The sequence below is a fragment of the Mercenaria mercenaria genome, chromosome 16 (genome assembly GCF_021730395.1).
Source record: "Mercenaria mercenaria strain notata chromosome 16, MADL_Memer_1, whole genome shotgun sequence".
Taxonomy (NCBI): Eukaryota; Metazoa; Mollusca; class Bivalvia; order Venerida; family Veneridae; genus Mercenaria; species Mercenaria mercenaria.
This window is the reverse complement of record NC_069376.1, coordinates 17,109,211-17,136,787: the sequence shown is the minus strand read 5'-3', so window position 1 is coordinate 17,136,787 and position 27,577 is coordinate 17,109,211. Positions and strand designations below refer to the sequence as shown.

Genomic DNA, 27,577 nt, shown 5'->3' with positions numbered 1-27,577 from the left:
GTGTATCCTGTAAAAAGTTTTTGAATAAATTTGGAATATATACTACGCTTCGTATAAGTTGCGATTTATATTGAAAAATCAATATGGACGCCAAAATCCAAGTTGGCAGTAAAAAGTCATCTTTCATTTGAAAATGATGAAATAATTGATTACATCACGTAATAGGATGTTACCTGGAACAGTCACACACTAGTAAGGTATTATACTTATGTTGAGGTCAATATGTGTATTGACCGAAACATAAGTCTTAATAGAATGTATCCCATAGTCCAGTCTCAAATGCCTATTTGATCTGGCATGTTATATATATTAAAAATGTTTTTACAAATCTTCGTTTGTGGGGTCATATGATTTTTTTAATCTTTGAATCAATGTTTCGCATTTAAAGGAGTTTAAAAATTCAAAGTTTTGAATGTTGATCATATGTTTTACCCTGTACATGTAAAAATGAATTGACCGTAGACGATCATTAAATGTTTTATAGCCAGGATCCTAATTAAAAACACTTATTAGCGAAATTAATCCATAATTGTTATATTATATGCCCTTCTCAAATGCACTCATTTGACTGGCCCATATTTCATATATATTAGAAAAAGTTATAACACAGGAGTCATTATCCTTTTTGCGGGTCAATATTGCTTTCTGCGGACCCTGTGTGCATCTTTCGACCAGTCAATGAGCGCATTTGAGAAGGTTTATAATAAGAATATCAATTAGACTTTGACAATGTTATGGCCCTTAAATATTCCAGATGGCCAGCACTGAATCATATTTATGATTTACATGCCTTTCCGAAAGTATACAAGCCTATAATTGTGACTGATCACTTATTTATCCTGTACTAAAGCAGTTATGTATACTGGTTCCTATTTTTACATAAAAAAAGTATTGATGAAAGTGTCACTTTCTTGTTAATGCAGTAGTAATGTAAAACAGTACCAAATTCAAAGGACAAAGCTCAGAAACTGATTTCAAAACCATTCAAATTAGCAAATATTATTTTACCAACTTATTTTATGTGAAAGTTTTGTTCGTATTAATTAAATCTTTTGTCAGTATGAGCGAAGGCTTTTAACAGCAAAGAACTGTGCAACAGTCGGCTCAGATAGGTATATTGCAGGTATTGTAAGGTCAGTAATGCATATCTTAGTGTACGGTGCATAAATGTTTTTTGTACTGATATTAGAGTTTGTTTTCAAAGCCGAGACGAAAAGCAAAAATAAAGAAGAACCCTGCAACACAGACACAGGGGTATAGCTGAGATAACTTACTAACAATAAAAGTACAAAAATACAACTTCCAGTCCAGTGTGTGTGCGTGCGTGCGTGCGTGCGTGTGTTCGGGTTTAACGTATTCCCAGTCCAGATGTGTATAAAAGTTATACAAATCAGTTTATTTGCACAATTAAAATACAGTTTGTAAATGTATGAATTTGAAAGAACTATCAAGTACTGGCCTTAATTTGTACTACTTACATACACATTAATTTGCAAACAACTTACCTACCTGCTGCTATGCATTGTTTATTACTGAAATTGCTGTACCATAGTATGAAACTGTTTACATTTTCTTTCAGCTATAAAATGTTATCTGTACTGGAAAATACAAGATTTCAAAACAATTTCAAAGGGCCGTAACTCCTGAATCTGACATGTAAGTCCTGTCAATATGCATAAGATCTGTTCTCAATGATACTTTTTTGTTGCAAATATGGACCGGATCTGTTCAAAATTGCATTAAGAGTTATTCGGAAAAGCTTACAGTAATGAGAAACAAACATTACTGTAAAACTTAATATTGATCTACTCCTGTGGCAGCTCTTTTAAACTTGACAAGTTATCCGGAAAAGTTTTATTAAGTATTGCACATCATGCCGCATTTTGCAAGATTTCATAGAGCTATGTCACCAGGCATGCTTAATGTATGTCCTGGAAAAATACACAAACTTACTTTGTACTGATAATCCCTTGAAAATGTAGTAGTTATCCGGATAAAATTTTAAAACGAACGAACGAACAGTCGGAAGGATAAGTCGATGCCCCAACGAAAATTTTCGGAAAGCGTTAAAATGACTACACCCTTGGTCGACTATGTTTTGACCTATCAAAATAGTTCGAAAAATATTTCCAATGAACAGTGTTAAATCACGTTGAAATCACGATAGTGGTCTAGTGGTTAAATGGAAATGTGTAAAAGAGTTTTCTATTTATAGCTCATGCGGCCATGTTTTTGAAGAATCCAGGCATGACAGGAACCTTTGTGTGAAATTATTCTTAATGTGGGCATACAGACTCTTACAAGAAGAATTTTAGAGTTTCTACTGTTTATATAATACGGAAACAACTCTGGTGGCTTCCTTTTTGGCGGATCCCAAAGGAATATTCTTTTGGAGATAATCTTTTGCAAAATTAATGAGTTCTCAAACATACATACAAAACAAAGTACAAAGTACTAAGTTGTTTTTTTTATTTTATTCCCATTCACAAAAATCGCAAAATATAACCGAAACAAAACTGAAAGACAAAGTAAATGCTAGACTACTATGTACAGAAATCTGAGAGACATAACTTCGTATAAACTCTATATCTCTTCAAACTTTTCCCACATCAAATTTTATATAATATGCACATTGTAAAACAGGAAGACAGAATAGTTGGAAGTCCGGTAAGCTAAATAGATATTGTAGAATATTTGAGCCGCGCCATGAGAAAATCAACATAGTGGGTTTGCGACCAGCATGGATCCAGACCAGCCTGCGCATCCGCGCAGTCTGGTCAGGATCCATGCTGTTCGCTAACGGTTTCTCTAATCGCAGTAGGCTTTAAAAGCGAACAGCAAGGATCCTGACCAGACTGCGCGGATGCGCATGCTGGTCTGGATCCATGCTGGTCGCAAACCCATTATGTTGATTTTCTCATGGCACGGCTCATTTGAGAATTCGAATGTAAATTAAGACTGTCACACCTTCTTTTTCAAAATATATCAATCATGGTTCCACGTTAGATACAAATCACTTTTTTACCATATCTTGCTCCATTATGATTTTAGTACGCATAAACACAAACAAATTACATACAATATTTCAAAATTGAAAATAATCATGTTGCAACATATTGCATCATCGAACACTTCTTATAAATGCATATTAGCAGATCTTATGGCAGATTTCATTTATTTTTCTACTGTTTTATCCGCAGGATTGTTTTCGTATTTTTCTTAAAATATTTTGCGTGATCCAATTACACTATACGTCATTTTAAAGGTATCCATAGGTAGTTGTAGTAATCTTTCGAATTTACCTTTAATCCTTTAACCATAGTAAATCTTTGTTCAATTAAAATTTTCAGTTATTTAATTCTTTTGTTTTAATTTGATAAAACAAAATTACAAACGTATGTTGATTTTATATAAGATATCTCGTAAAATTCACCCTAACTAGAAAAAAGTAGAGCCATATTGAAATGGTCGTTACTCACAATTGAATATCCTATTAAAATACTGGGAATACATTTGAAATGTACTAAATTCATTGTTTGAACTTAATTACAGTGTAAAATAATACTTATATTTAAAGAAAAATCGAAAAAAAAGCGGATCAAACCATAGGAGCCTCACATTCTATCCATAAGCCACTAAATGCATTTTTATAAAAAGACCTCCTCTATATTTTTATATAGAGGGGCTGGGTGGTGATGGACGTCTTTTTATAATATTATAGACTCGTAGTGGATAATGAATAGAATTTCAGACTCCTGCATCAAACAGCAGGCCTACAAACAGGTCAAGCAATTCATTATTGTTTTTGAATATATGCTATGAACACACTTCTCGAAAAAATCACATCTTTAAGGAATGCTTTGTTATTCACATAACGTTGTTAGGTTTGTCGTCACTCAACTTTTCTTGTATTTTGTTTTGAATTCGACTCCCTACCTCTGCGGCCCCCGCGGTGGCAGTTGTGACAGCTGTAAAGATTCCTGCATTGGCTGCGGCACTTATACCGGCGGCGCCGGCGGACTGTAAAACTGCCACAAGGCCTAAAAAGATAAAAAAGAAGATGAAACAAGAGCTGTTTGTAAAACACATATGTCCCTCCAGATGGTCATTGGCAAGTTGGCATGTGATGTATGCTGTGACATTGATCTATGAACAAATGACCTCAGAAACAACAGATGTCATTTGCTGACTACAGCCAACAATCCTATGACGAATAGCTTTCTTCAATTATAGAACGGATATATTTTTCAGTCTAGAGTTCGCTGTGACTTGACCTTTGACCTACTGCCCCTTCCCTATTCCCCACCTCCTTCAGGCAATCATCCTATGACCCTTGACGACTTTAGGCCAAAGCATCCTTTCGCTAATGATCGGAAACCGTTTCCAGTACCGAGGTCGCTGTCGCCCTACGAAGCCCAAACCATTCATTATTTATTGAGCGGAAATCGTTTTCAGTCCCAAGGTCACCGCGACCTTCACCTTTCACCTTCTGCCGAATCATCTAGCAATCATGTAGAGAAATTCTGACCATTTTGAAACCAAACATTCTCTAGTTATTGATCAGAAACCAAATGGTGTACCGACCGACGGACAGGCCGACAAGAGTAAAACAAAATACCCATTGTTATTCTAAGCGTGGGGTGGCATGAAAACTATAAATATCACATGACCACAGTCTAAAACAAAATTTATACATATATTTTAGATGATTTCAAGCACAACGTATATTTACATAAACTTTAGTCGAATCTCTTTCATTTACAAGTATAAATGCCTTAACCATGTCGCTAACTTTGAATCACTTGCCCCTCATCGATGCGGGTTCGATCGAGCCTCACTTGCGGCGTTGAATTCTTCATATGAGGAAGCCATCCAATTGGCTTACGGAAGGCCGATGGCTCTACCCAGGTACCTGTTCGTGATGAAATAATGAGCAGTGTGGCACCTGGGGTCTTCCTCCACCACCAAAGCAGGAAAGTCGCCATATGACCTATAATTGTGTCTGGGCGACTTTAATCCTACACTTAATCAAGTGAATAAATCAAATTTGTCTAAATTAGCTATCACATGTGCTAAAAGCTTTAACTAAAAGAAGTACATGTAAGCCCTTAAGATTTTAATGTCGTTTAATGTAAACAATTATCGATCTTTTTTTACTGTTACAATATATTTAAATAGTTAAAGTTCCACAAGGCTTTTAATTTTATGTTAAAAACAGAAAATGCTGCTGTGTAAATAAAGACTACACATTAGTGAATAGTTAGAAAAAGGCTACTTTCAATTTTACACATGAAATTATGAAGCCAGTGACTTAAAGGGAGATAATGGTGCATTTATAGTATTCTTTTATGTTAAATATGTTGTCAAAACCATGAAAAATACATGCGAAAACAATTATCAAACATTACATTTAACAAGAAAATAGTATATCTTATGTTCATAATAAGAAATGTGGCAGCCACATTTGAATCAAAAGCATTATGACCCTTTGATAAAGTCAATGCATAAATTCATCTATATACGCGAATTGCATTCTTTAGATTCCAACAAGTCACACGTTTATGTACGTAGTAATTGTAAGCGAAAGCTAACTGTATGCGTATAAAATGCATATGTTCTTAAAGCTGAAATGAAACATTTAAAACATGTGAAACGTATGTATGATTAAAATTTAAATATAAAGCGCCATAGCTTCACCATTACTGCTTGTATAATAGCCGAACAGAAAGGCGATTTTTATTGTGACATGTGGTCACATAATTTGATAGCCGCTAACTAAGGAATAATTGAAAACATCTTACTTCCGGCTGCAACACCACCGCCATTTGCAATTGCAGCAGACGACATCATACTAGCAGCCATAGAACCACCCACAATGCCACCTGCACCAAAACCAATCGCACCCAGAGCCAGAGGTGCGGCGATAACTGCTGTTACACCAAGAACTGCACCGGGTAGCACTCTTCTTAGAAGAAACTTCTTTAATGTCTACAAAAAAAGATAAAGAACCGTTTTGTGTCTTTTATTACGGTATCAACACATGATACACCTGTCAAAATTTGTCATTAGTTTTCATAAGCTGTCAAAATTATTTTAATTTTCCATTCTGCGTTTGCATTGTTTTTGTAAGTAACTTGGTATGACATTGTAGTGTGTAACTAGCCTGGGAATCCAGTCTGACACTTTCTAACTTTTGTTTCTACCTGCAAATTGACAGCCGTTGATAATATCAGAAACTCGATGAATGCCAATTAACACTAATTAGCGCAAATTAAGTGGTCTTTAATGCATAGGTATTAGGTAATAATATAAATTAAATTGTATGATTTCTTCTGACAAAGCACAACTATTATCAACGGCTTCCCAGGCTAGTGTGTAACTTACTTTACATTCTACATGAAAGTTCATGTAGTGTTTTGAAAATACCCCTCGAGTGATTTTCTTGTTTGTTTTTCAGGCCTCATAGGCCTTTGTTTTTCATAAATTGTATAACAAACTGTTCAGAAATAGCAGAAGCGTCTTTCAAGAAGGGTTGTTCTTTTCGGAATTATATTTACATTAGTTAAGGTCATTGAGGTATCAATTTTCAGAATTCAAATTCACATGAGGGGTGGTCTCCAAACACTTTTGATGAACCTTAATACTTGTGTTTGAAACTGCTTTGTTGGACTCGCTGGAGTGACGTAAGAATTTCTGTTGGTTTAGTTTATTGTCTGTAATAAAGTTACAAAACCTCAATATTAAGATATAAGAATTGTTCCTTTCTGGTAGACAAAGCACAGGCACTTAAAGCTCTATCAATAAATATATGCATTACGATATCCCACCACCTAATATACTATGAAATAGTACAGGATCTCTTTCAGAAATCTACGATCTCTCCAAGAGATCTAACCTGCACATATATTTCGTTGATAGAGCTTCAAACACCTGTGGACAAAGGATACTTTTTGGCTGAATCATAAAATAACGATTTTTGGAAAGAACTGAATATTCTTTGTTTTTATCATTCGCCGGCAATTCAAAACGTGATACTACTTTAAGTGAGAAACCTGACAAATACAATCACAATATCTGATCCAAATGACCTTTACATTTGGCACTCTTGAGCCTTAACTAAAATTGATCATTTGATGATGATACTGGTAGTAGGTATTGTTACACTTCAGTATTGATGATACTGGGGACAGCAGTTAATCAGATACCTGACCAACACTATCATAATAGTGACCTTGACATTTGGATAGCCTTGCTCACTCAAGGCTTATTGGTTTGCTTACATTTGCCATGATAAGTGAAGGGACAATTGCAATCCAAAGTTACCACCCTGTCCCTTAACTTCATATTATTAAGAAAACATTTGGAATATATTTGAGCCTTAACTAAAATTGAAATACATTTGAGCCTTAACTAAAACACTGACCATTGGATACTGATATTGGCAGTAGTTAAAATACAAAAGTTATGATACCTGGGACAGCATTTAATGAGGAATCACAATATCTGATCTAAGTTACCTTGAGCCTTGGGATACCTGAGCCTTAACTAAAAGATTGACCATTTGACAACGGCATTAACAGTAGTTAAAATACAGTACCCATGTCATAGGCGAAGGAGCAGAGAGGAAGGAAGGGCCAGGTGGAGTATTTTGAAAATGGGGGCCAGTATATGGTTACCTTTACTCCCCTACACTTTTGACCCCGAGAGCAGAGAAGTAGGGAGGTCCTGGAGATATTTTGAGAACCGGGGCCAGCATATGATAAACGTTTGCTCCCCTTAATTTTTGAAAGTTTTGACCCCCAAGAACTTATTTTAGATCTATTTAGAAATAGAAGATAAAGGAAAAAAGCAAATTTGGGAGAGCATTTAGTTAGACTGACATTAATTTGATATCATGTCTATTTTAACTAAGGGAGAGAAAATTGTTCAGTGAAAATCTAGATGGCTGCAACACCTCCCCCTTCCACCCCCACCCCCACTCGCCTCTCCACACACACACCCTCCACAAAAATTGAATTCGCTGAGCTACGCCTCTGTATGTGCCGGACACCTTTACATATTCTCGAATTCTACATTGTAGTAAAAATCACTGAAACCTGAATATATATTATTGACATCCCTGGAAGTTAAAACACATTCCCGACTGCCTGATTCATGAAACTTACCGATTCACTTTCAGGTTTGTCCGGATTAGGTTTGTCCGGACTAGGTTTGTCCGGAGATTTTCCACTTTTATTCGACTTTCTGCGTCTGACTTCGTCTGACATTTTATCTTCCGAAGTGTTCCCAGAATCAGACTCGTCATCCTGAGAGGATTTACTCGGGTCGAAATCTGCCATTTTCCCAGAAAATGATCTGAAAATATTTGTTAGGCCGTGTTATTCCAAACCCGATACGTTAATTTTTGTATAATAGATCCACTAGTTATGTATTATTTGCAACAGAATAATTCAATCAAGGAAATATATACAATTACGATATCAATAATATAAAACAAAGAATACGGTACCTGTTCTTGTTGGTGTAAGAAAACGTGTTCGTTTGGATGGTACCTGTTCTTGTTGGTGTAAGAAAACGTGTTCGTTTGGATGATTAGAGAACTTCCTCGCCTGAAAGAAGTTTTTGCCAGTCTCTGGTTAAAACAGAATCCTTTACTCTTGATGCAAGTTTATACCTGATAATACAGTGTCATCATTCCGTAAGTCATACACTTTTAACAGTTCCATTAAGTTCAATAGAACTCGTCAAACCCAGTACCGAAATTTAAAAGTAGCTGTAGAATTTACTTAGGAGAAGTTGAAAAACGAACAGAGCATGAAAATTTTATTTTTAGATCAGATTTTCCGAAAATAGATTGACCCAGTTAGTTGTTCTATATATAAACTGTAGGTTTATGTTCAAGGCCATAATATGATTCCGTATGTTGGTGGTGTTTTTATTTTATATATTGTCATCATAAACGCGGTGTTATTTTAATTCGTACATTCATCATAGGCGTAGGAGCAGGAGGTGGGGGGCGAGGGGGCAGCGGGGGCCAGGCCCCCCCAAAGCTAGGAGAGGAGGGGGCCAAAGTATAGTTTGGCCCCCCGAATATTTTGGAAAAGAGATATAAATTGCAGTCTAATATAACATTTACTTAGCATCATATAATTCTTTTCATCCTGATTTCTGATTTGCCTTTGGCCTTCCCTTGTATTCCGACTTGTCTCTTTCCGTAGTGTGAGTACTGAAATCTGTACGCGCCACGCCAAGAATTGTTTACATTTTATAAAAATAATATATCATTGAGTGCAATCACTACAGTTCCGGTTTAAGCGTCTGCAAAATCAATGTAGGCCTAACTATTAAGCCTGTTTACGTATGTAAACGTTATGTATTTTTTTGTTTTTCATTGTCCATTCAAGGGAAATGATATTTCCACAACTTTATACCACAATTAGACAAATACAGTGCTAATTGATTGTATGTCCAGGGCTTCAACAGAAGAATGTAAAAAATGGCACACTTAATTAGAACAATACATAATATGACTGATTAAGACAGTTCAGTGCCTAGTCGTATGTGTATCATCAGAATAACTCAATGATTGCTAGAACATAAAGGTTTGAGGGGGCCTATGGCCCAATTAATCCCTGTAAGACTTTGTCACGAATAATGCACCGAGGATACCTTGCCGCTAACCACCTCCCCCCCCCCCCCCCCCCCCCCCCCCCCCCCCCCCCCACACACACACAAACCGCCGGTCGAAAAGGTTTGCGCCCCCACCCCCCAAAGTTAAACTCGCTCCTACGCCCATGTTCATAAGAGACAGCTCTGTGTTATAGGTAAAATGAAACAATATGGAAGTACGCTTGAATGCATATGGAGGGGCGGATACATGATTTGGTGTTAGGTTGGGGGGCGTAAAATAGTTGTAGTAGAGCAACTAGACGGGTCCATGGCATGTCACCAAATTCTAAAAACAATGGATCCATCTGGTGCATTCTGAGGTACTTTATTTGATACTGAAAAAGGACAGGTTTTGTTACAAAATCAAACCAAATACCATGCTAATTGTAGTCAATGTTTTAATATTATGACTTGTCAGACTTATTCTTGTGTACCTCGAGATTTCGAGAACTGAGGATTTTTATGGGGAGGGGTTAACCAATGGCTATGGTAAAAAGCGTTATAGGACTTGTGCAAACTTTGTCGGATTTTTATTGGTGACCTTTTCAACACGACAAGACAAATTACCTATGCACCGGCGATATTTTTGTGGGTGAGGGGGTGGGGGGGGGGGGGGGGGGGGGGGGGGGGGAGAGAGGCACGCGCCAGGTGTATATGTTTGACTGAAAATATTTTTCTTGCATCAAATATGACCCCCACTTTGCTTGCTGTGACAAATGGAAATATGTCAATTTTATATAGAATAAAGGAGAACAGCTATTTAGTTTGTTGTAACCTTTAACAAATTTGTGTCATTTGGTTATCTGTTCGACGATTTAACCTATCGTTGCGTAGGAATTAGGCGTAAAAAATTGTTTGTTTCCGGTATCCCGATTCACCCTGAATTTTGGCCCGACCTTAAATGTTTTTATGGCCTTGGAGAATTTTTTTTTAAACTTTTAACATACAGGCACTGGAGCCCAGCATTCCATGCCTGTGTTTTAAAATAGTCCAGGAGAGGAGCCCCTTGACCCCCTAAATGAGTGAAACTTAAAAGTAAAAATGCATCAAAGGCCACCGTTTCATACCTGTACTTCAAAATTTTAAGATGGCAGGTATACCCCCTTCCATACATAAAACTTTACCTAAAAATGCGCTAAAGCCTAGCATTTCATAACTGTGTTTCAAAAATTTTCAAGGGGGGTGGAGCCCGACCCCTCCCCCATAAAATGAGGGGAATACCCACCCAGTACATCAAAATTTAGACAAAAAATGCACCAGAGTTCACCATTCCATTCGTACTTGTATATCAAAGACTTTTCCCCAAACACGAACAGAGGCCTCCCTCCCGTACCGGCCACCTCTTGGCGCTATGCGCCTTTTTTTCCATTTTTTTCTAAACTTATGCGGATCCCATCCACATAAGAAGTTCAAGTAATTTAAGAACTTATGAGGTTATAATATGTTCATCGAAATAGCAGTCGGGTGAAAGCAGTTCTTCTAACTTCTCGTTTTAATGAACTATTTTAAGAAACGAATACAGATGATCAGTGAGTAAACATACAGAATACTAGCCACTAGATGATGCTACATACCAAACATCAAAACCCTAGGCCATCTGGTTTTGTACAAGAAGATTTTCAAAGTTTTCCCTTTATAAGTCTATATAAACTGTGTGACCCCCGGGGCGGGGCCATATTTGACCTTAGGGGGATAATTTGAATAATTTTGGTAGAGAACCACTAGATGATGCTACACACCAGATATCAAAGCCCTAGGCCCTGTGGTTTTGGACAAGAAGATTTTTAAAGTTTTTCCTTTCAGTTGCCATGGCAACCAGAGTTCTGCATGGAATTCAATTCTTTGAACAATTTTGAAAGGGGACCACCCAAAGATCATTCCTATGAAGTTTGGTGTAATTCTGCCAAGTGGTTTTCAAGAAGAAGATTATTTTAGAAAATGTTGACGGACGCACGACGCAAAACGCAGGCCGCACGGACGACGGACATTGAGCGGTCACAATAGCTCACCGTGAGCCTTTGGTGAGCTAAAAAGAAAGCTATATCGCTTCTTTTATATAATCTACTTGGAGTGGCCTTAAATATCAATGAATGGTATTTCCTGTTTATTAACAGTTAATTTCTGCCTGTCAGTAATCAGTGTAAAACTGTTGTCCTCATTCTTAAATGGATTATCGCTAAACAGGTTCGTTGTTAATACTTTTTTTTACAAATGTGATATATTATTGATGAAGACTGCAACTGAAATTTAGAAAATTATAATTTCTGAAGTTTAAATAAGTTGTTTTAATGTTTGACAGACAGCTGTGACTGTTTATATGTGCAACGACTTTATTGCCTTGTTATGAAATTGTACATCTATTATTTTTTATTTGTATGTCATACAGTTATATAGATGGCAAAATAGAAACTTGCCAGGAGACGAAAAAATCATATTTTCTATATTATAGTTTGGGCAATTTCAAAATCATTTTTTGTATCATCATTTACGTTGGTTACACAGCTATTTTGCCTTACTCATTCGGCTTATCGGAAGCGCTTATTTTATGATCTGATATTTATCATCAGACATTGACAGTCAACCTATTATTTGAGCTAACATTTTTGATAAATTGATGTCCTTCCAACCTTAAAAATTGCGGGCCCTAATTCACTTCTTTGTTAAGGTAGTATTTAATTTATACATAGACATTATGCCTCACGTTTCATGTTGCTAAACCCCGTAAATTTGTGCATTTGATACGCCGAGTCTGAACCCCGTAAATGCACCTTTTTATAACAGAATGTAAGACCGAAAACTTCCATGAGTGAAACAGATGCCGAATTTTTACCTATTTCACAAACAGTCATGAATATCGGAACTTGGATAAAACAAGAGCTGTCACTAATGGTGGCATTTATGGTGACAAATGCCCCCGCAGCACCTTGACCTTTGACCTGGTGACCTTAACCTTTGACCTGGTGACCCCAAAGTCAGTAGGGGTGGTGTACTCAATAAGTACTATCAGCACGTGAAGTTTGAAGGTCCTGGGTGAAGTGGTTCGCGATTAAAGTGCCTTCATGCAAAAAGTTAACGTTGGCCCCTGTGACCTTGACCTGTGACCTGGTGACCTTAAAGTAAGTAAGGTTGGTGTACTCATAAAGTACTATCAGCATGTAAAGTTTGAAGGTCCTTGGTGAAGTGGTTCGCGAGTAAAGTGCCTTCATGCAAAACGTTAACGTTGACCCCTGTGACCTTGACCTTTGACCTGGTAACCTCAAAGTCAGTAGGGGTGGTGTACTCAATAAGTACTATCAGCATGTGAAGTTTGAAGGTCCTGGGTGCAGTGGTTCGCGAGTAAAGTGCCTTCATGCAAAAAGTTAACGTTGGCCCCTGTGACCTTGACCTTTGACCTGGTGACTTCAAAGTCAGTAGGGATAGTGTACTCAATAAGTACTAACAGCAGATGAAGATTGAAGGTCCTGGGTGCAGTGGTTCGCGAGTAAAGTGCCTTCATGCAAAACGTTAACGTTGGCCCGTGTGACCTTGACCTTTGACCTGGTGACTCCAAAGTCAGTAGGGTTAGTGTACTCAATAAGTACTAACAGCATGTGAAGTTTGAAGGTCTTGAGTGCAGTGGTTCGCGAGTAAAATGCCTTCATGCAAAAAGTTAACGTTGGCCCCTGTGACCTTGACCTTTGATCTGGTGACCCTAAATTCAGTAGGAATGGTGTACTCAATAGGTACTAACAGCATGTGAAGTTTGAAGGTCCTGGGTGCAGTGGTTCGCAAATAAAAGGCCTTTATGCAAAAAGTTAAGGTTGGCCCCTGTGACCTTGACCTTTGACCTGGTGACCTCAAAGTCAGCAGGGGTGGTATACTCAATAAGTACTGTCAACATGTGAAGTTTGAAGGTCCTGGATGAAGTGGTTCGTGAGTAAAGTGCCTTCATGCAAAAAGTTAACGTTGTGACGAACGAACGAACTAACTAACGAACTAACGAACGAACAGTTGAAAACCAATATGCCTCCCTTTGGGGGCATAAAAATATGACCAGACAGATAACCCTCACCGTTTCCATCCTAAAAAATCCAAAATGAAAAATATATAGTGAAATATGAGCCCTTTCAAATGCCGTGATGACATATATATCACGTTTACACATTTAGTTACAAAATGATCTCTAGCCTTCCCAGAAACGAGATGTCCCAGATAGCTAAAATGTGGCACAATGGAACAGTATGAAAACATCGGCAAAAATAAGTTTGCCAGCCGAACACGGGTTAAATTCACTAGCCATTACTAAGAAGTATAACTAACTACATAAATTAAGACCACTCACAATGATATATACTGTTTCCAAACTTTCAAGTGGACAGTTGCCAGGAAATGCGCGAAAAGTTAGGTTGTAAAACACAAAGGTAAACTTATTCGGTAAATAAATGCATCCAGAAGTTATTCAAGGCTTTAGTTCAATGAAATTACTTTATTATCTGCAGTTTCTAAAAAACTATGGACAATATATCGTGGAAACGTGTAGGACTCGCAGTGGCGGTTGGTGGTACGGCCTCACTTGTAGGAGCTCCCGTGGTTGTGTCTGCTCTCGGATTTAAGGCGGGAGGAATCGTCGCCAAGTCAGTGGCAGCAAATATGATGTCGTCTGCAGCGATTGCAAATGGCGGAGGAATAGTAGTCGGAAGTAAGATTATTTTCATTCAGTTAATCTTTTTTTTTTTATGAACAAAAATGTCAAACTCACCAGTAAGTATGAGAAAATGTGTATGTGACAAACAGAATATGGTTTTCTAGTGTCTATAAAGTCCTTCCAACTTGACATGTTTTGGTAAAATGTCACCGGCCTGGTAACTAAAACTGGAAAATTTACAATAAGCTTAATAATACATGATTTTCATTTGTAGTAAATTTCTTGAGAAACAATGGAAATTCTGTAAAATATGGAAAAAGCGTGAATATAAGGAGCCTCGTTACCGCCTAAATAGAATCAGAGCCGGATATTCCCATCTTTACCCGCTGCCAGTGATTGATTCTTTTTCATGCATGCTTTATTCTTTAATTTGTAGGAAGGTATAAAGAAAAAACGAAGGTTTTTCTTTAAGGCGCTATTTTTCATAGTAGCGTATGAATTTACGCATTCATTCATAAACTATAGCAAGTGAGTCATCTTACACCCCTGTCCGGCATGCAAGAATTTGATTTCTAGCTCGAGTATTCAGCGGAAGATAGTTACAATTTTTCAGCGTATAAGTACATTTGTTTTCAGGCACTGTTTCGGTCCTACAGTCGGTAGGGGTACTGGGATTTTCAATGAAATCTTCAGCCATCATTGCCGGTGTAGCCGGAGGTGGCAGTGCTCTACTTACCGGCGTCACAAAAGATAGTAACAATGAAGTGATTGTAGGTGATTCAGTTGTGTGTGGGACTAGTAGCAAGTCATTCACGGACGGGGCCAGTTACATCATGACGAATGCGACACCAAGTGAGTTTTCTGTCATATATAGTGTTTACATTTCTGGTGCATATATTCGTTATTGATATTAAATACGCCACCCAGGTAATGGAAATTATGAATTGAGAGGTTACAATCTGGGTTCGATAAGCTACAGAGCGGACGATGTCAATTTTGGCATTTTTTAGTTTTTCACGGGCCAGAACTCAATAGCCGCTGGTTATCAATTATTAGACCTTGAGCTGACAATACCCCCCCCCAGGGATATTTCTACGCTATGATTAACTTAAAGCATTATAATATGAGCTATCATTCCAAAAATATGCCATCTGGGAGTCGGGTTCTTTTTACGTTACAGCCTTCTTTATACGTTACCATTAATAGTTTTATAGAAAATACTGACTGGCATTACAGTTAGCCATAAATGGTTCACTAGCTACACAATATGTCAATATATAAAGACAGTATATAAAGATTTATATTTTGCAGGTAATATTGACACTAATAGGCATGTGCTTTACGTTATCAAATGTACGTTACTAAAAATTGTAACGAAAAATAGAAAATATAAGTATTTGATTTTATATTTTATTGAAGTGTCTAGTATGTCAAAAGTGTTATAAAAAGAGGTTGTGGTTATAACAGATAAGAGTTTGACATAATTATATCGGTTATAAGATATTTATAATTATTACGAAAAAATAAGCGGTAATGTATAGTAAAGAAGATAAAATAATATAATGTTTGAAAAAAAAATCTAAAAATATTTGGGATATGGTAAAATATTTTGTTTAAACAGATATGTAACATGTACAAAATCCATAAATATGTTATATATATATTTTAAAACATATAAATACATCACAAATTAAAAATCTATGTAACGAAAATTACTAATTACACAAATTATATATAGTTTTATTCAAAATGAATTTACAATCAAGATTAACAAAAAATCATTTTTTATGTGAAATGAAACTGATTTCATTGAGTGGAAATTAAAATGAAATAAATAAATAAATTACAAATGTGTGAAATGATTTGCAGAGAGTGAGTGTTCAGATTTGCTTCATATATATGGCACCTTCGAATTATTCAGTCAATGATAATGCTACAGTCCAGCATATGTTAAAAACGTCAGTGGATGCAAGTAATGAAGTTGGCCAGAAATATACTATAGTGACATGTGACTCGGCTGTTGCTAAGAAGGCATATTCTTTGGTTCTAGAGATGGACTTGGTAACATCATTGTTAGAATGGGTGTCTTCCCACAATCTGCTCTATATTGGGGCCTGTAGGAAAATTAATGAAGGGCAATGGTCTTGCAGAACTTGAAATAGAATCAGGAATTTGTTCTAGCGGTTCACTTGATAAAGTATTACCAGGTAAACGCTACAACCATACCCTAAATATACACCGGACTGCAATAGAAGCTCTTGAGCGTTTGCTTCTATGCAAGTTTGAAGAGACAGACAGAAACCCGCAAGGAAAGCATTTCAGAAGACACTAATATTACAGAAACGGACTGAAAGTCCATGCAAACAAAAGGTGTTTGAAATAAAAACTCTCCTGCAGAGTATTTCTCATATTACGTCCCGTTTCTCAGGCGTACATAAACTGGGATAGGGATGGTAAAAGGATACTGAAAGACAACATCAAGAAACTCTAGAAACTATAGAAGAGAAAAAATGCCGGGGTGGCTGTTTTTGGACAATATTTTCTCTGATGTAAATTTGGGGATGGGAGTAGTATTGTTTTGGCGGATGAAGTGATACTAATAGACAATATCAGTTAGAACGTGTTATGGATACTACGTTACAATATCGAGTAACACACGAGAAATTGAATGAAAATATATATTTTAGGGGTAGGGGTAGGGTGGGCGGAGATGAGGGGTTTTACGGGATATTAAGAGACAATGCTGTCAAGTATGTAACAATATTTAGGCACAATGTTTGTGGGCATATTATCGTGTCAAAATTAAATAACCAGGTGGTTAATCTTTGTTGTGCCCCACCATTCAGTGGAATGGGCATATAGAGTTTGTCTTGTGCGTGCGTCTGTCCGTCCGTCCGTAAAAATGCTTGTGACGCGCCTAGCTAAAAAAGTATTTGATATAAATTGATGAAACCTTGCATGAGCCTTTATCATGACATGAACTTGCACACCTCCTATTTTTCGTCTGGCTCCGCCCCTATTTCCAGAGTTATGGCCCCTGAAATAGTCCAAAATGCATATTTTTATATTGTGACGCGCCTAGCTCAAAAAGTATTTCATTTGAATTTATTAAACCTTGCATGACTCTTAATCATGCTATGAACTTGCGCATCTCTTATTTTTCGTCTCGCTTCGACCCCTATTTTCAGAGTTATGACTACTGAAATAGTCAAAAATGCACATTTTCACCTTGTGACGCCCCTAGCTCGAAAAGAATTTGATATAAATTGATGAAAACTTGAATGAGTCTTTATCATGATATAAACTTGCGCCCGTCCTATTTTTGGTCTGGCTCCATCCCCTATTTCTAAACTTATGTCCCCTGAAATAGTAAAAAGTGCACATTTTCACCTAGTGACGTGTCTAGTTAAAAAGTATTTGATGTAAATTCATGAAATCTTGCATGAGTCTTTAGTTCAGAGACCAACAATTCAAAAAAGTACAGGGGACTTACTAGGAATGAGGTAAGTGTATACCTGGGAATAAGGTAACGTCTGCATGTGCGTTCTGATTGGTCAGTCATGTAAACAAACCCAGGAAGTGATTATTTTTTCAAAATTGATATTTTTTAACTGCATTTACAGTATTTTATTATACATTTTGACAAAATTTGCTACATTTTATGTGTATTGAAAAAAGTTTTATCAAACGAATTTCTCCCGCCATGTCAATGATGTAAACAGGGGGTCATCTCATTCACACGAAAATTACGTAAATAAAGTATCACTATTCATATGTTTTTCGTCCGATATTTTGGTAGAACTAAGATAGTTCTTGAAAAACTTGTAATTAGATATACATGTTTCGATCTATGGAAGGCCGTACACGCCATAATGTTACAATATAAGTCTAAGGGAAAACAATTGGTGGTCTCTAACCTATATCATGATGTGACCTTGCACACTTGGCATTTTTCTTGAGATTTTACTGCTAATATTAAGAGTTACGGCCTTTGAACTAGCCACAATAGTGGAATTTTTGTTTGTGAAGCTCATAGCTAAAAATGTATGTGGCCTAGAATAATGAATCTTTTATATAAAATGTTTATTGAGGCAAACGCCCTTAAGACTGCAAACATTAGAATTCTTGCCCCTTATTTGTGACAAATTTATATACCAGTGGGGCACACCCTGTGTTCTACAGACATATTCTAGTTGTTCTGGAATAAAGGCTCTTAAATTAGTCAAACTGAGGAAATCAGTCCGCTCTCTAATCTGACCAGTAGTCTGCTCAGTAAAAGGTGCATTTTAAAATCAAAAGTAATTTGATATGACGGACTTATATTGAGAAAGTTTGGCATTCCTGTTACTTTGATGATATTGTTTTTTTCACTATATTTCTTATTCAGTCAATACCCATTGTCCGAGTATTTCACCATTGGAAGTAAAATTCGAATAAAAAGTGTAATTTTCATGTAAGTTTGAAAACTAATGTACAAGTGTATTTATCTTCAGTCCTACAGTCTGTTGGTGGTGCACTGGGATTTTACAAACCAGTCCTTACTATCGAAGCTTTAGTAAGCCAAGAAGACATTACAGGTGAAACTAAGTGGAAATCAATTTTAGATGGAAGCAAATATGTTATGGGCGGGGCAAGTGACATCATGGCGAGTGCGACATCAAGTGAGTTTTCTTTTATGTCTGTTTTCGGGAATATATTTGATTCTTACATTGAAAACCCTAACCTGATTAATTCATTAGGTATCGGAAATTATCATCGAGGTTGCACGAGAACGTTTCCAGACATTATGACAGAAGATACCAATGTCTAGTCATAGATTCTACATATCTCCCTCCTTCTAAGAGCTGATATGGAACAAACGATCACCGACACATAAATGAAATTCTATGGAAAATCTTTATTGCAGTTAATTTTGCAACAATTGACTACATTAGAATTGAAATGTTGAAAGTTGTTGCTGTACGATACGAAGTATCAAGAAAACATCAGCGTCAGAATGCATATGTTTGGTTTAATACAATTTTAATCCTCCAAGCACTTTGTCTGAACTCTTGTCTGTCATCAACTCAACAATCATTAATGACAAGGACCATAATCTTGTACCAAAGTTCTACATGAAATTTGCACGTAGATTTTGAAGTAAAGTTTGATGCATTTTCCTTCGAATTTAAAAATTACTTAGACGAGGTTCATAATTTTAGCCGCGCCATGAGTAAACCAACATAGTGGCTTTGCGACCAGCATAAATAAAAAGACCAGGCTGCGCATCCGCGCAGTCTGGTCAGGATCCATGCTGTTCGCTTTCAAAGCCTTTTGTAATTAGAGAAACTGTTAGCGAACAGCAAGGGATCCAGACCAGACTGTGCGGATGCGGATGCGCAGGCTCGTCTGGATCCATGCTAGTCGCAAAGCCACTATGTTGGTTTTCTCGTGGCGTGGTATGTATCCTTTTTCGAAGTTGTGATGTACTATTGATTTCACTTTGATATTTCTACAGGGATTTTAATCTAACTTAAAATATACTGAAGCCGCGACTTCAAATATGCATATCTAATTAACATTTAGTATCTAATTTAATTTTAGTGAGATATTACTCCAGTCTTGGACTTTTCCGATAATGTTTTCGTTATCGTTCTCTATTTATAACATTTTCAACCGAGGAATGTGTTATATAGACATAATGTCAAAATATTTTTGAAAAACGGAAATTTGCTTTTTCTACAAAAGAGAATGAAGACAACCAAAATACTTGTGATATAAGAGAAGACAGAACTCTTCAAGATTCTTCTACTTTTTTGAACAGTTTGATATACTTATTATAAAAAAAAACAACCATAAAAAATCCGAGAGTCAATTTCAAAACACTTTACACGAACTTTAAAAGTGTCTGTCGTGCAAAATCACTCCAGTTGGGTGGTTTTGGTACCAAACGAATGATTTCGTTTAACTTCGATTTTTCCGCAATTATAAAAGAAGTCGAATATCAACCATTTCCCTCGTTCCTTCTTCCTCTATGAAGAAACAAGCTGTTAAATAATTCTGGATTTTCACTACTACTGTGATTTGCTTTTGTTATGTCAGACTTTGCATACGGAAACATAATTATCTCTCTTTTGATATCAAAGTTTTTAGTAATGTATCGTAGATAAAGTATTTGTTAACTTCTCCAGGCCCCATCCCTTCCGAACACACCAACATCCATCCACCTAATTTTGTTTTCTTTGCATATTACCATGTTTTCTGCTGTTACAGAGCAGCTTCACAGATGATATATGTTCAGTCTGTGAGACAGTAAGTACACTTACTTTCACAACTACTGCAGTGTTCTGTTCTTCTCATTTCTGATCTTGCATAAGAAGCACAATTATACTGGTTATCTTTTTTTAAAGATATTCCATGTCTGTGATCACTTCTGTATGTTTTTTTTTTATTTTGAGTACACTACACTACATAAAGGAAAGCTTATGTATTTTACAGCTAAACCTGGTAAATGTAAGAGCAGTGTTGAATAAACGTCGGCGAAATGCTTCGAATGTGCATGGCAAGACGTGTTGCCGGCGTTGTACGAAGTCCTGTCCTCCTCAACAATCGGCTTACACTAGAAGACGTCTTGCACAAGGAAAGTATGTCATTTCATCAAACGTTAAAGTGAAATTAGTATATCATTTGCTTCAAATAGAATATGTTCTCTTTTTTTTTTTTTTTTTTTTTTTTTGAAATAAAATTGTTGAGCGCTTCTTTAGCTAAATATTTAATTAAGAAATAATACATGGCAGATTCACGCTTTGATATATCGGAACAATACGAAGAGGTTATACTCCTGCGGAATAATTTCACGAGGGTGTGACCGACTTGGAGTGTTAAGACGCATGAAAATATGACCTGCTATATTGTATTTCGATTTTGATATGTCCTCCATATAAACAAGTATGAAATAGTACGCTACATACAAAATGCGCATTTTGTGGAAAAAATCAAATTCTTACATGTTCATGTAGACAGAGCGGGGTGACGAGCTGGATCAGCCCCTCCTCCGCCCACACCTCCTTCGTTGAAGATTGCAGCGCTCAACAAGGTGCATATATATTAAGGTTATATGTATCCTTATACCAATTTTGTAAAAACTTCACTACACCTATGAAGTACAATATAACTTGCATTAGGAGATCACCTGAGAAAAGTGGTCATGATATTTAACATAAATCTGTACAAGGTAACTGAGGTGCGGTCTTTTAATAGACATTGCCTCTCGATCGAGTCTGACTGTATGTGCTCAAATAAATTCTAAATGTTTTCAGATTTATCAGGCACATCAAACCTTACAAATATAGATGAGAAAAAGGACAATATTCCTGAACAAAATGGAAAGGTAAGACACAAATGAAACTTTTATGATTAAAACTTATAAGATATCTTCCTTCTATAACCATTCACCCAGGGCTTTCTTCTATGTCAACAGAGCAATAGGATTAGCATTATTCTTATCTTAATAATTAGTAGTAGTGAAGTTTAGTAGAACCTACTTTTGTTTCCTCATAGGTTTAAGTGTTTCTTAGAGACAACATAATTCCAGGCATATTCGCCAGGTGGAAAAACATGTTACTGTTTATTAGTCAAACATAGTCATCGGCTTGTATATTATATTTTAACCAGATTTGCTTGAAAACATTTGGTTTTTCATTGGAGGTACGATGTTTGGTCGGGTGGGCATTGTAAAGAGGTGTGTATCTGGTCAATAACTTAAGCTAACATTGACATATTTTCACCAAACATAATAAAGTATTTTGTATTTCTTTTTTTTTTTTTTTTTGGCCTTTTGTGTGTGTCAGGTTCTGTATCGATATTGCTGACAATAGTTTCCACTTAATAACATATTTCTCGGCTGAATATTGAAAAAGAGTGTTAGACAAAACAAGGCCATCAACTTAGATTATTTTGGTTCAGTTTAGTCAGTATCACAATGTTCAGTGTTTGCTGTATAACCGGTTTGGATCGTTGAACAGGTTGCATTCGGTCAATAAAACTTTTAGATTGGATAAACATATTGTCACCAAAATTGATGCATAGGAACTTTTGAAAACCCCCAGCTTAATATCTCTTTTGGTCTACTGGGGTCAGGGTCTTTGTAGCTAATAATAGAAAAATGATTTAGTTCTAAATTTAGTGAGGAAAGAATTATCGGGATGAATCATTAAATGCAGGTATCTCACTAGGAGAAAAGGTTTGGATTGTATTTTGGGCGGCTGGGATTAAGGTCAAGATCACCGTTACTAAAAATATAAAGAAAAATGGTTTCGGCCAATGACCAGTCTGGAATGACCTAGTCTGACCAAAGCTCTTGTATAGCAAGCTTGCTTGGGAGCTAGTTGAGTCAGGGTCCAGGTTGCAGTTAGAAAAATAAAAACGTAACTTTAACTCAGAGTTAAAGTAAAACAAGACCTAGCATTAGTATCTGTGACCTCCCTCTAAGGTACAGGTCAAATGTTGGAAACCTTCTTTCGTGATATTGTTGCGGTGTCTGTTTTTTGTTTTTTTTTTGTTTTGTTTTTTTTAACAAAATGCATCTTGTAGTAGGTGAATGGAAATAGTCTTTATTGTAAAGGGAAACACGAGTACTTCACATGCTATTTAAAACTTTAACTATTATATTATTTGTTCTCATTTTCTCCAGAGTGGAAAACATATTCTAAGAACAAGAGTACTTCCGGCGGTTGCATTAGGGGGGACGGCAGTTGTAGCTGCCCCTGCTGTACTCTGTGCGTTGGGATTTGGAGCAGGTGGTATCGTTGCTGGCTCTACTGCGGCTTCTTTGATGTCTCTGTGTGGTGGAACTGTCTCAGTCGGAAGTAAGAAAATTTTCTTGACGTGTCTTATTAGACTCAGTGAGTAGTTTGTCACAGGATGAGACCGGAACTCGAAGGCGGGGTCTCAAAATAACCGACCCCTACACATACTCTCCACTAAATAAGACGTGGCATACTCCCCAGTTATACTGGAATTCAACTATGATTTTTTTATGGGACAGAGTCAAAGATATTCTTGTAACATATACAGCCATGATCTGCGTTTGGTGCCATTTTTGATAGGTTTAATAAAAAAATGTGCAGCCAGACAGAGACTCAGATCAAGGGCTTTGGTATACTGTTTCGACGCTCTGTCAACTTTTATTAATGAAGTTCTATACCGTGACAAATATTGCTGTGACATATGTTTAAGTGATCTCTGAAGACTACAAAAAGGGTCAGACTGGCTTGTTATTTTCTGCTGCCACAAAACGAAGAGTCTGAATTCAGATAACAAATGAGCCTCTGAGCACTCCTAGAGGCTGGGGAAGAATGACTTAGGGTCTAGTGTCTTTAGCGAGGTCGTCATGGAAGGGAAAGAAATTCTTTACGCAGCCTGGATTTGTTTGTTTGATGGATTTAAGTAAAATCTTTAAGGAGGAGAATCCCAGGTGCTCACTACCGTGCATTTATTTACGCACGGGTGTTCATCTGGTTAGAACCACAGGCACAGACCATTCGTAGACTCTTGACATGATAGACAGAGGTGAGAGATTAGAAAAGCGAAGTCTTTGGGTCAACCTCTCGGCAACTGAATCTTGGCCCTGGATTGATAATTTAGATATTTTCAAGAACAATGAAGTAGTAAACTGCGTCAAAACATTTTATCAGCTATCTCATAAATTATTGTCTTTCAAAGCTACTCGCCCACAGTTTGTGTGGATGTTTTCAGCATGTTCATTTCCACCAAGTTTGGCAAAGAATGTACAAATGACACTTAAAATTGATAAAGTGGTGAAAATAAAAATTAAATATTGGTTAATATGCAAGAATTATGTACATTTTCTGTATTATTTTGAAATCTTTGCAACAGTTCACTACCTTCTGCATAATAACATTTTGTCAATAAGTTTGTACAACTTGTCAATTTCAGAGTACTCACTTTTATGAATTTTTGAGAGAAATTATTGTTCGCCTAAAATGTGTGGGTAACATGTAGTCCCTTTCAACAAATTCAAATATTTCAGGTGTCCTGGCTATCATGCAGTCAGCGGGCGCAGCAGGTATTGGTATAGCGGGCAATGTCGGCATCTTTTCTACTGTTACATTATCATCCGCTGGTGTCATGGAAGTGGGCAGTAGAATCAAAAAGAAAATAAAACGGGGAAACAACGACGCAAAATAATCCAAATGTAGACATAACTAATAATTAGAACAGACGGGAGAAATTTCCTCCCAGAATCCTAACGTGCAATACATTTGTCTTTACAGGTTTATGCAAGTTCTTGATGCACAAATTATTAAATAATTAAATCTTGAAAAGACATTGATATGCAACTTACTTCCTTGTGTCACTGATATTATCTCCATACATTGTATTTATCTTTATATTTACTTTAAAAAGATTCTGCCATAGATATCGCTGACATATAGGTTTGGGGCTGGTCACTGGACTGTTATGAAAAGTATCACTACGTGTTGTATCACATGGCAGCTTAAGTCTTGCACATGGAATAATTCAAATATATTGCAGTACAAAATGTGTGGTACAAATCTTTTGACGCGAGATAATGAATTTCAAACATCCGTTGTCATCAACAGTGCAGTTGTGTCCTACACACTTTTGTTTATTATTTCGTTTGAATAGTACTGACGTACAGACGCGCACTTGCTTCAAGTAAACGACAACTCTTGTGGCTTTTGAGAGCACATGATATGTCTTATTTTAGATCATTATTTCAACGAACTGCTTGACATGAAGAACAAATTAGTGATTTTTTAAGCCTGGTGTACATTTAGTTTGTTTAACCCTGCTTCCATCATAAATCACGTGTTTAAATTAAATGAAGGAGCAACATTTGATTTCGTCTTCCGGGTACTGTGCATGGCCCCTCTGGAACATCGTCGAACAAAAATTTCGGTTAAGACATCACTTGGGTCACTTGTAAGTGAAAAATACAACCCTGACATAGTATTCATAAATGGAACAGCAAGAATATATCATGACATGGAAATTAAAATGACCTATCTTCAAGAAAGGTGTCATGGTGCAGGTTTTATTTATTCCCCCGAAACATCACTATCATAAGAATTAATGAAATTTGAAATTGATTTACAGTACCATTGAGTCAAAAGTACTGAATACATACCAATGAAATTTAATGAATACACATATATCAGTGAACGGTTTAATAATAACTGCAACATTATGTTAGTACGTGGTTGTGGTCTATGCTGCCAAAGGATCGGAGGTACGGCTTTGAGTCGCACTTTGCAGAGTTATACGAATTCAGCTATGCAAAAATAGCTCATTTTAATGGATATTTTCACCCATATCTGCTGGCCGGTAGCTTAAAATTTCTGCGATTAATATCAAAGTAATTCGTTTCTTCAGCAGTTTTTGAAATGTAAATTCACAGCATGAAAACAACAGAAGGTAAAACGCATGAGGCCGAAATAACATTGATTAAAATGTGAAATACACCAGCCCTTTATATCCTATATATGATAATAATAATATATCAAATTATACTAAAACATGAGAAAACTACCATTTAACTGATGAGCTCATGTTTTCGCGTCTGATACAATGATTTCATTTGTGTTCTCATGGCGAAACGCCCGTATCACAAAAACCGTGTTATGGTGCTGTCGCACTGTATTTTCGTGGATCTCGCTGTATTATTTTGTCGTGCTATCGCATTGTGTTGCAATGCTGTCACATCGTGTTGTCGTGCTGTAGCATATTGTTGCCCTGTTGTCGCATCTTTCCTCGTGCTATCGCATATTGTTGTGCTGTCGCGTCGTCTTATCGTGTATCGTTGTGTTATCTTGCTGTCGCATATTGTTGTCGTGTTGTTGCATGCATAATGTTGTCGTGTTATCGCATTTCATGATGTCTCATCAAGGTAGTATACTGTTGTCGTCCTATCGCGTTCTCCTACCCCCCTTTCGTCTGTAGGGTCAAAAGTACGACATTACGATGACCCTGCCGGATAATCGTAGTTTCCCGTGTCTTAGCAAATATCAATCTCATCGTCAACAAAGACAGACTGCGAAGGATCGGATAACTGTCCTATAAAACTTCACGTGGTAATTTTTTTTAAGTCTTTTGCCGGTTACGCACATTCAAAAGAAAATCAATTAATCGCTGATGTTTATCAATTCTCATTGTTAAGGGCTCAACTTTATATCTTCGTAACTATTATAAATTTTATAAAGCGTTAATTCGTAAAACGGCTTGTCACGCCATATTTTTGGAACACATTTCGTTTTGAACGGTAGGGGCTTGTACGAATCAAGATATCTAAAGGTTGTCAATCATACTTGAGCAACATTTAATGACATTTTTCAGTTTTCATATATTCTTTTAGAGATTTATTGAAGGAACGAAAAGACCTATTTCATAGAAATAAGTTCCTATTGGAAATGCACATTTTATTACTTTTTATGAAATTTAGTAATTACCTCCCTTTAATATAAAGTTATCCAAAAAGTAGATTATTTCATTTGAATGCAATAAAATTTGTGCTTTTACATTTGCGTTTGATAAATCAATGAATGGGATATTTCAGTTAACTAAAACTGCACGCAACTTTGAAATTCATCTATTATCAATGTATCTTGGTTGTTGCGCAACCAAGATAGACAAAGGCGTGTAATAATAATTTCAAAGTCACTTTTCTAATGGATTTTGGAAAAATATGTTCTTGTTAATGTAAATTTTTGACAACATTGATACAATAATGCTTATATTCAAAGTTTTTGATAGGCAAAACATGTTAATAATTTATAATTATGCTGAGATAACACCACCAGGATAGGAAAATAAATTTTTAAATTCTTCCAGTAAAAATCTAACGTATGGAAAGAACTTGATAAACACAAGTAAGTATAAATGATCAGTTGACTAAGTTTGAACAAATCCATTAATTGACCAAAATATGATTAACCGCCTTTAAAATGTAACCTAATAGTCTGTTTATCCTCCATTCTTCGTATCCTGCCGATGACAACATATATTCTATTTAATAAATTACAATACATGTATTACTGACAAGCTTGATACATCTTCCCTTTGTGATCTCCCTTGCTATGGCGGCAGTTTTGTATTTTGTGACACTTTTTAGTTTGTTTTTATCTTTTTATCAAGACTACAAAGCAGTAACTGCATATAATTGTGCTTTAAATGCAATAAAACACACGGGAAAAGGTAAAATCCAAAGCAACCTGCCGAAAGAACTTTTTATACAATGCACACTTAGGTGCAAAATTGACTGTT

The 27,577-nt window shown here is 36.4% G+C and overlaps 4 protein-coding genes across 4 annotated transcripts in view; 2 read left to right on the top strand and 2 right to left on the bottom strand.

Moving 5' to 3' along the window:
- LOC123540439 (phosducin-like protein 3) overlaps positions 1 to 27,577 on the bottom strand; it is a 478,889-nt gene that overhangs the window by 120,029 nt on the left and 331,283 nt on the right. The window lies entirely within an intron of this gene.
- On the bottom strand, positions 2,460 to 8,667 carry LOC123540429 (interferon alpha-inducible protein 27-like protein 2B). The gene is made up of 4 exons (XM_045325454.2): positions 8,510 to 8,667; positions 8,166 to 8,355; positions 5,802 to 5,988; positions 2,460 to 4,040 (listed from the first exon to the last, which is right to left on the bottom strand). Exons 2-4 carry the CDS (start codon positions 8,337 to 8,339, stop codon positions 3,868 to 3,870), a joined length of 534 nt encoding a protein of 177 aa, XP_045181389.2. The 5' UTR covers positions 8,340 to 8,355; positions 8,510 to 8,667; the 3' UTR covers positions 2,460 to 3,867.
- Positions 14,143 to 24,622, top strand: LOC123540579 (uncharacterized). Its single transcript, XM_053526218.1, has 7 exons — positions 14,143 to 14,347; positions 14,930 to 15,145; positions 18,787 to 18,954; positions 20,771 to 20,916; positions 21,592 to 21,662; positions 22,965 to 23,139; positions 24,324 to 24,622. The coding sequence occupies exons 1-4, from the start codon at positions 14,161 to 14,163 to the stop codon at positions 20,803 to 20,805; spliced, it is 606 nt and encodes a 201-aa protein (XP_053382193.1). The 5' UTR covers positions 14,143 to 14,160; the 3' UTR covers positions 20,806 to 20,916; positions 21,592 to 21,662; positions 22,965 to 23,139; positions 24,324 to 24,622.
- Positions 20,817 to 24,481, top strand: LOC123540578 (interferon alpha-inducible protein 27-like protein 2B). The gene is made up of 4 exons (XM_053525784.1): positions 20,817 to 20,916; positions 21,592 to 21,662; positions 22,965 to 23,139; positions 24,324 to 24,481. The coding sequence occupies exons 1-4, from the start codon at positions 20,817 to 20,819 to the stop codon at positions 24,479 to 24,481; spliced, it is 504 nt and encodes a 167-aa protein (XP_053381759.1).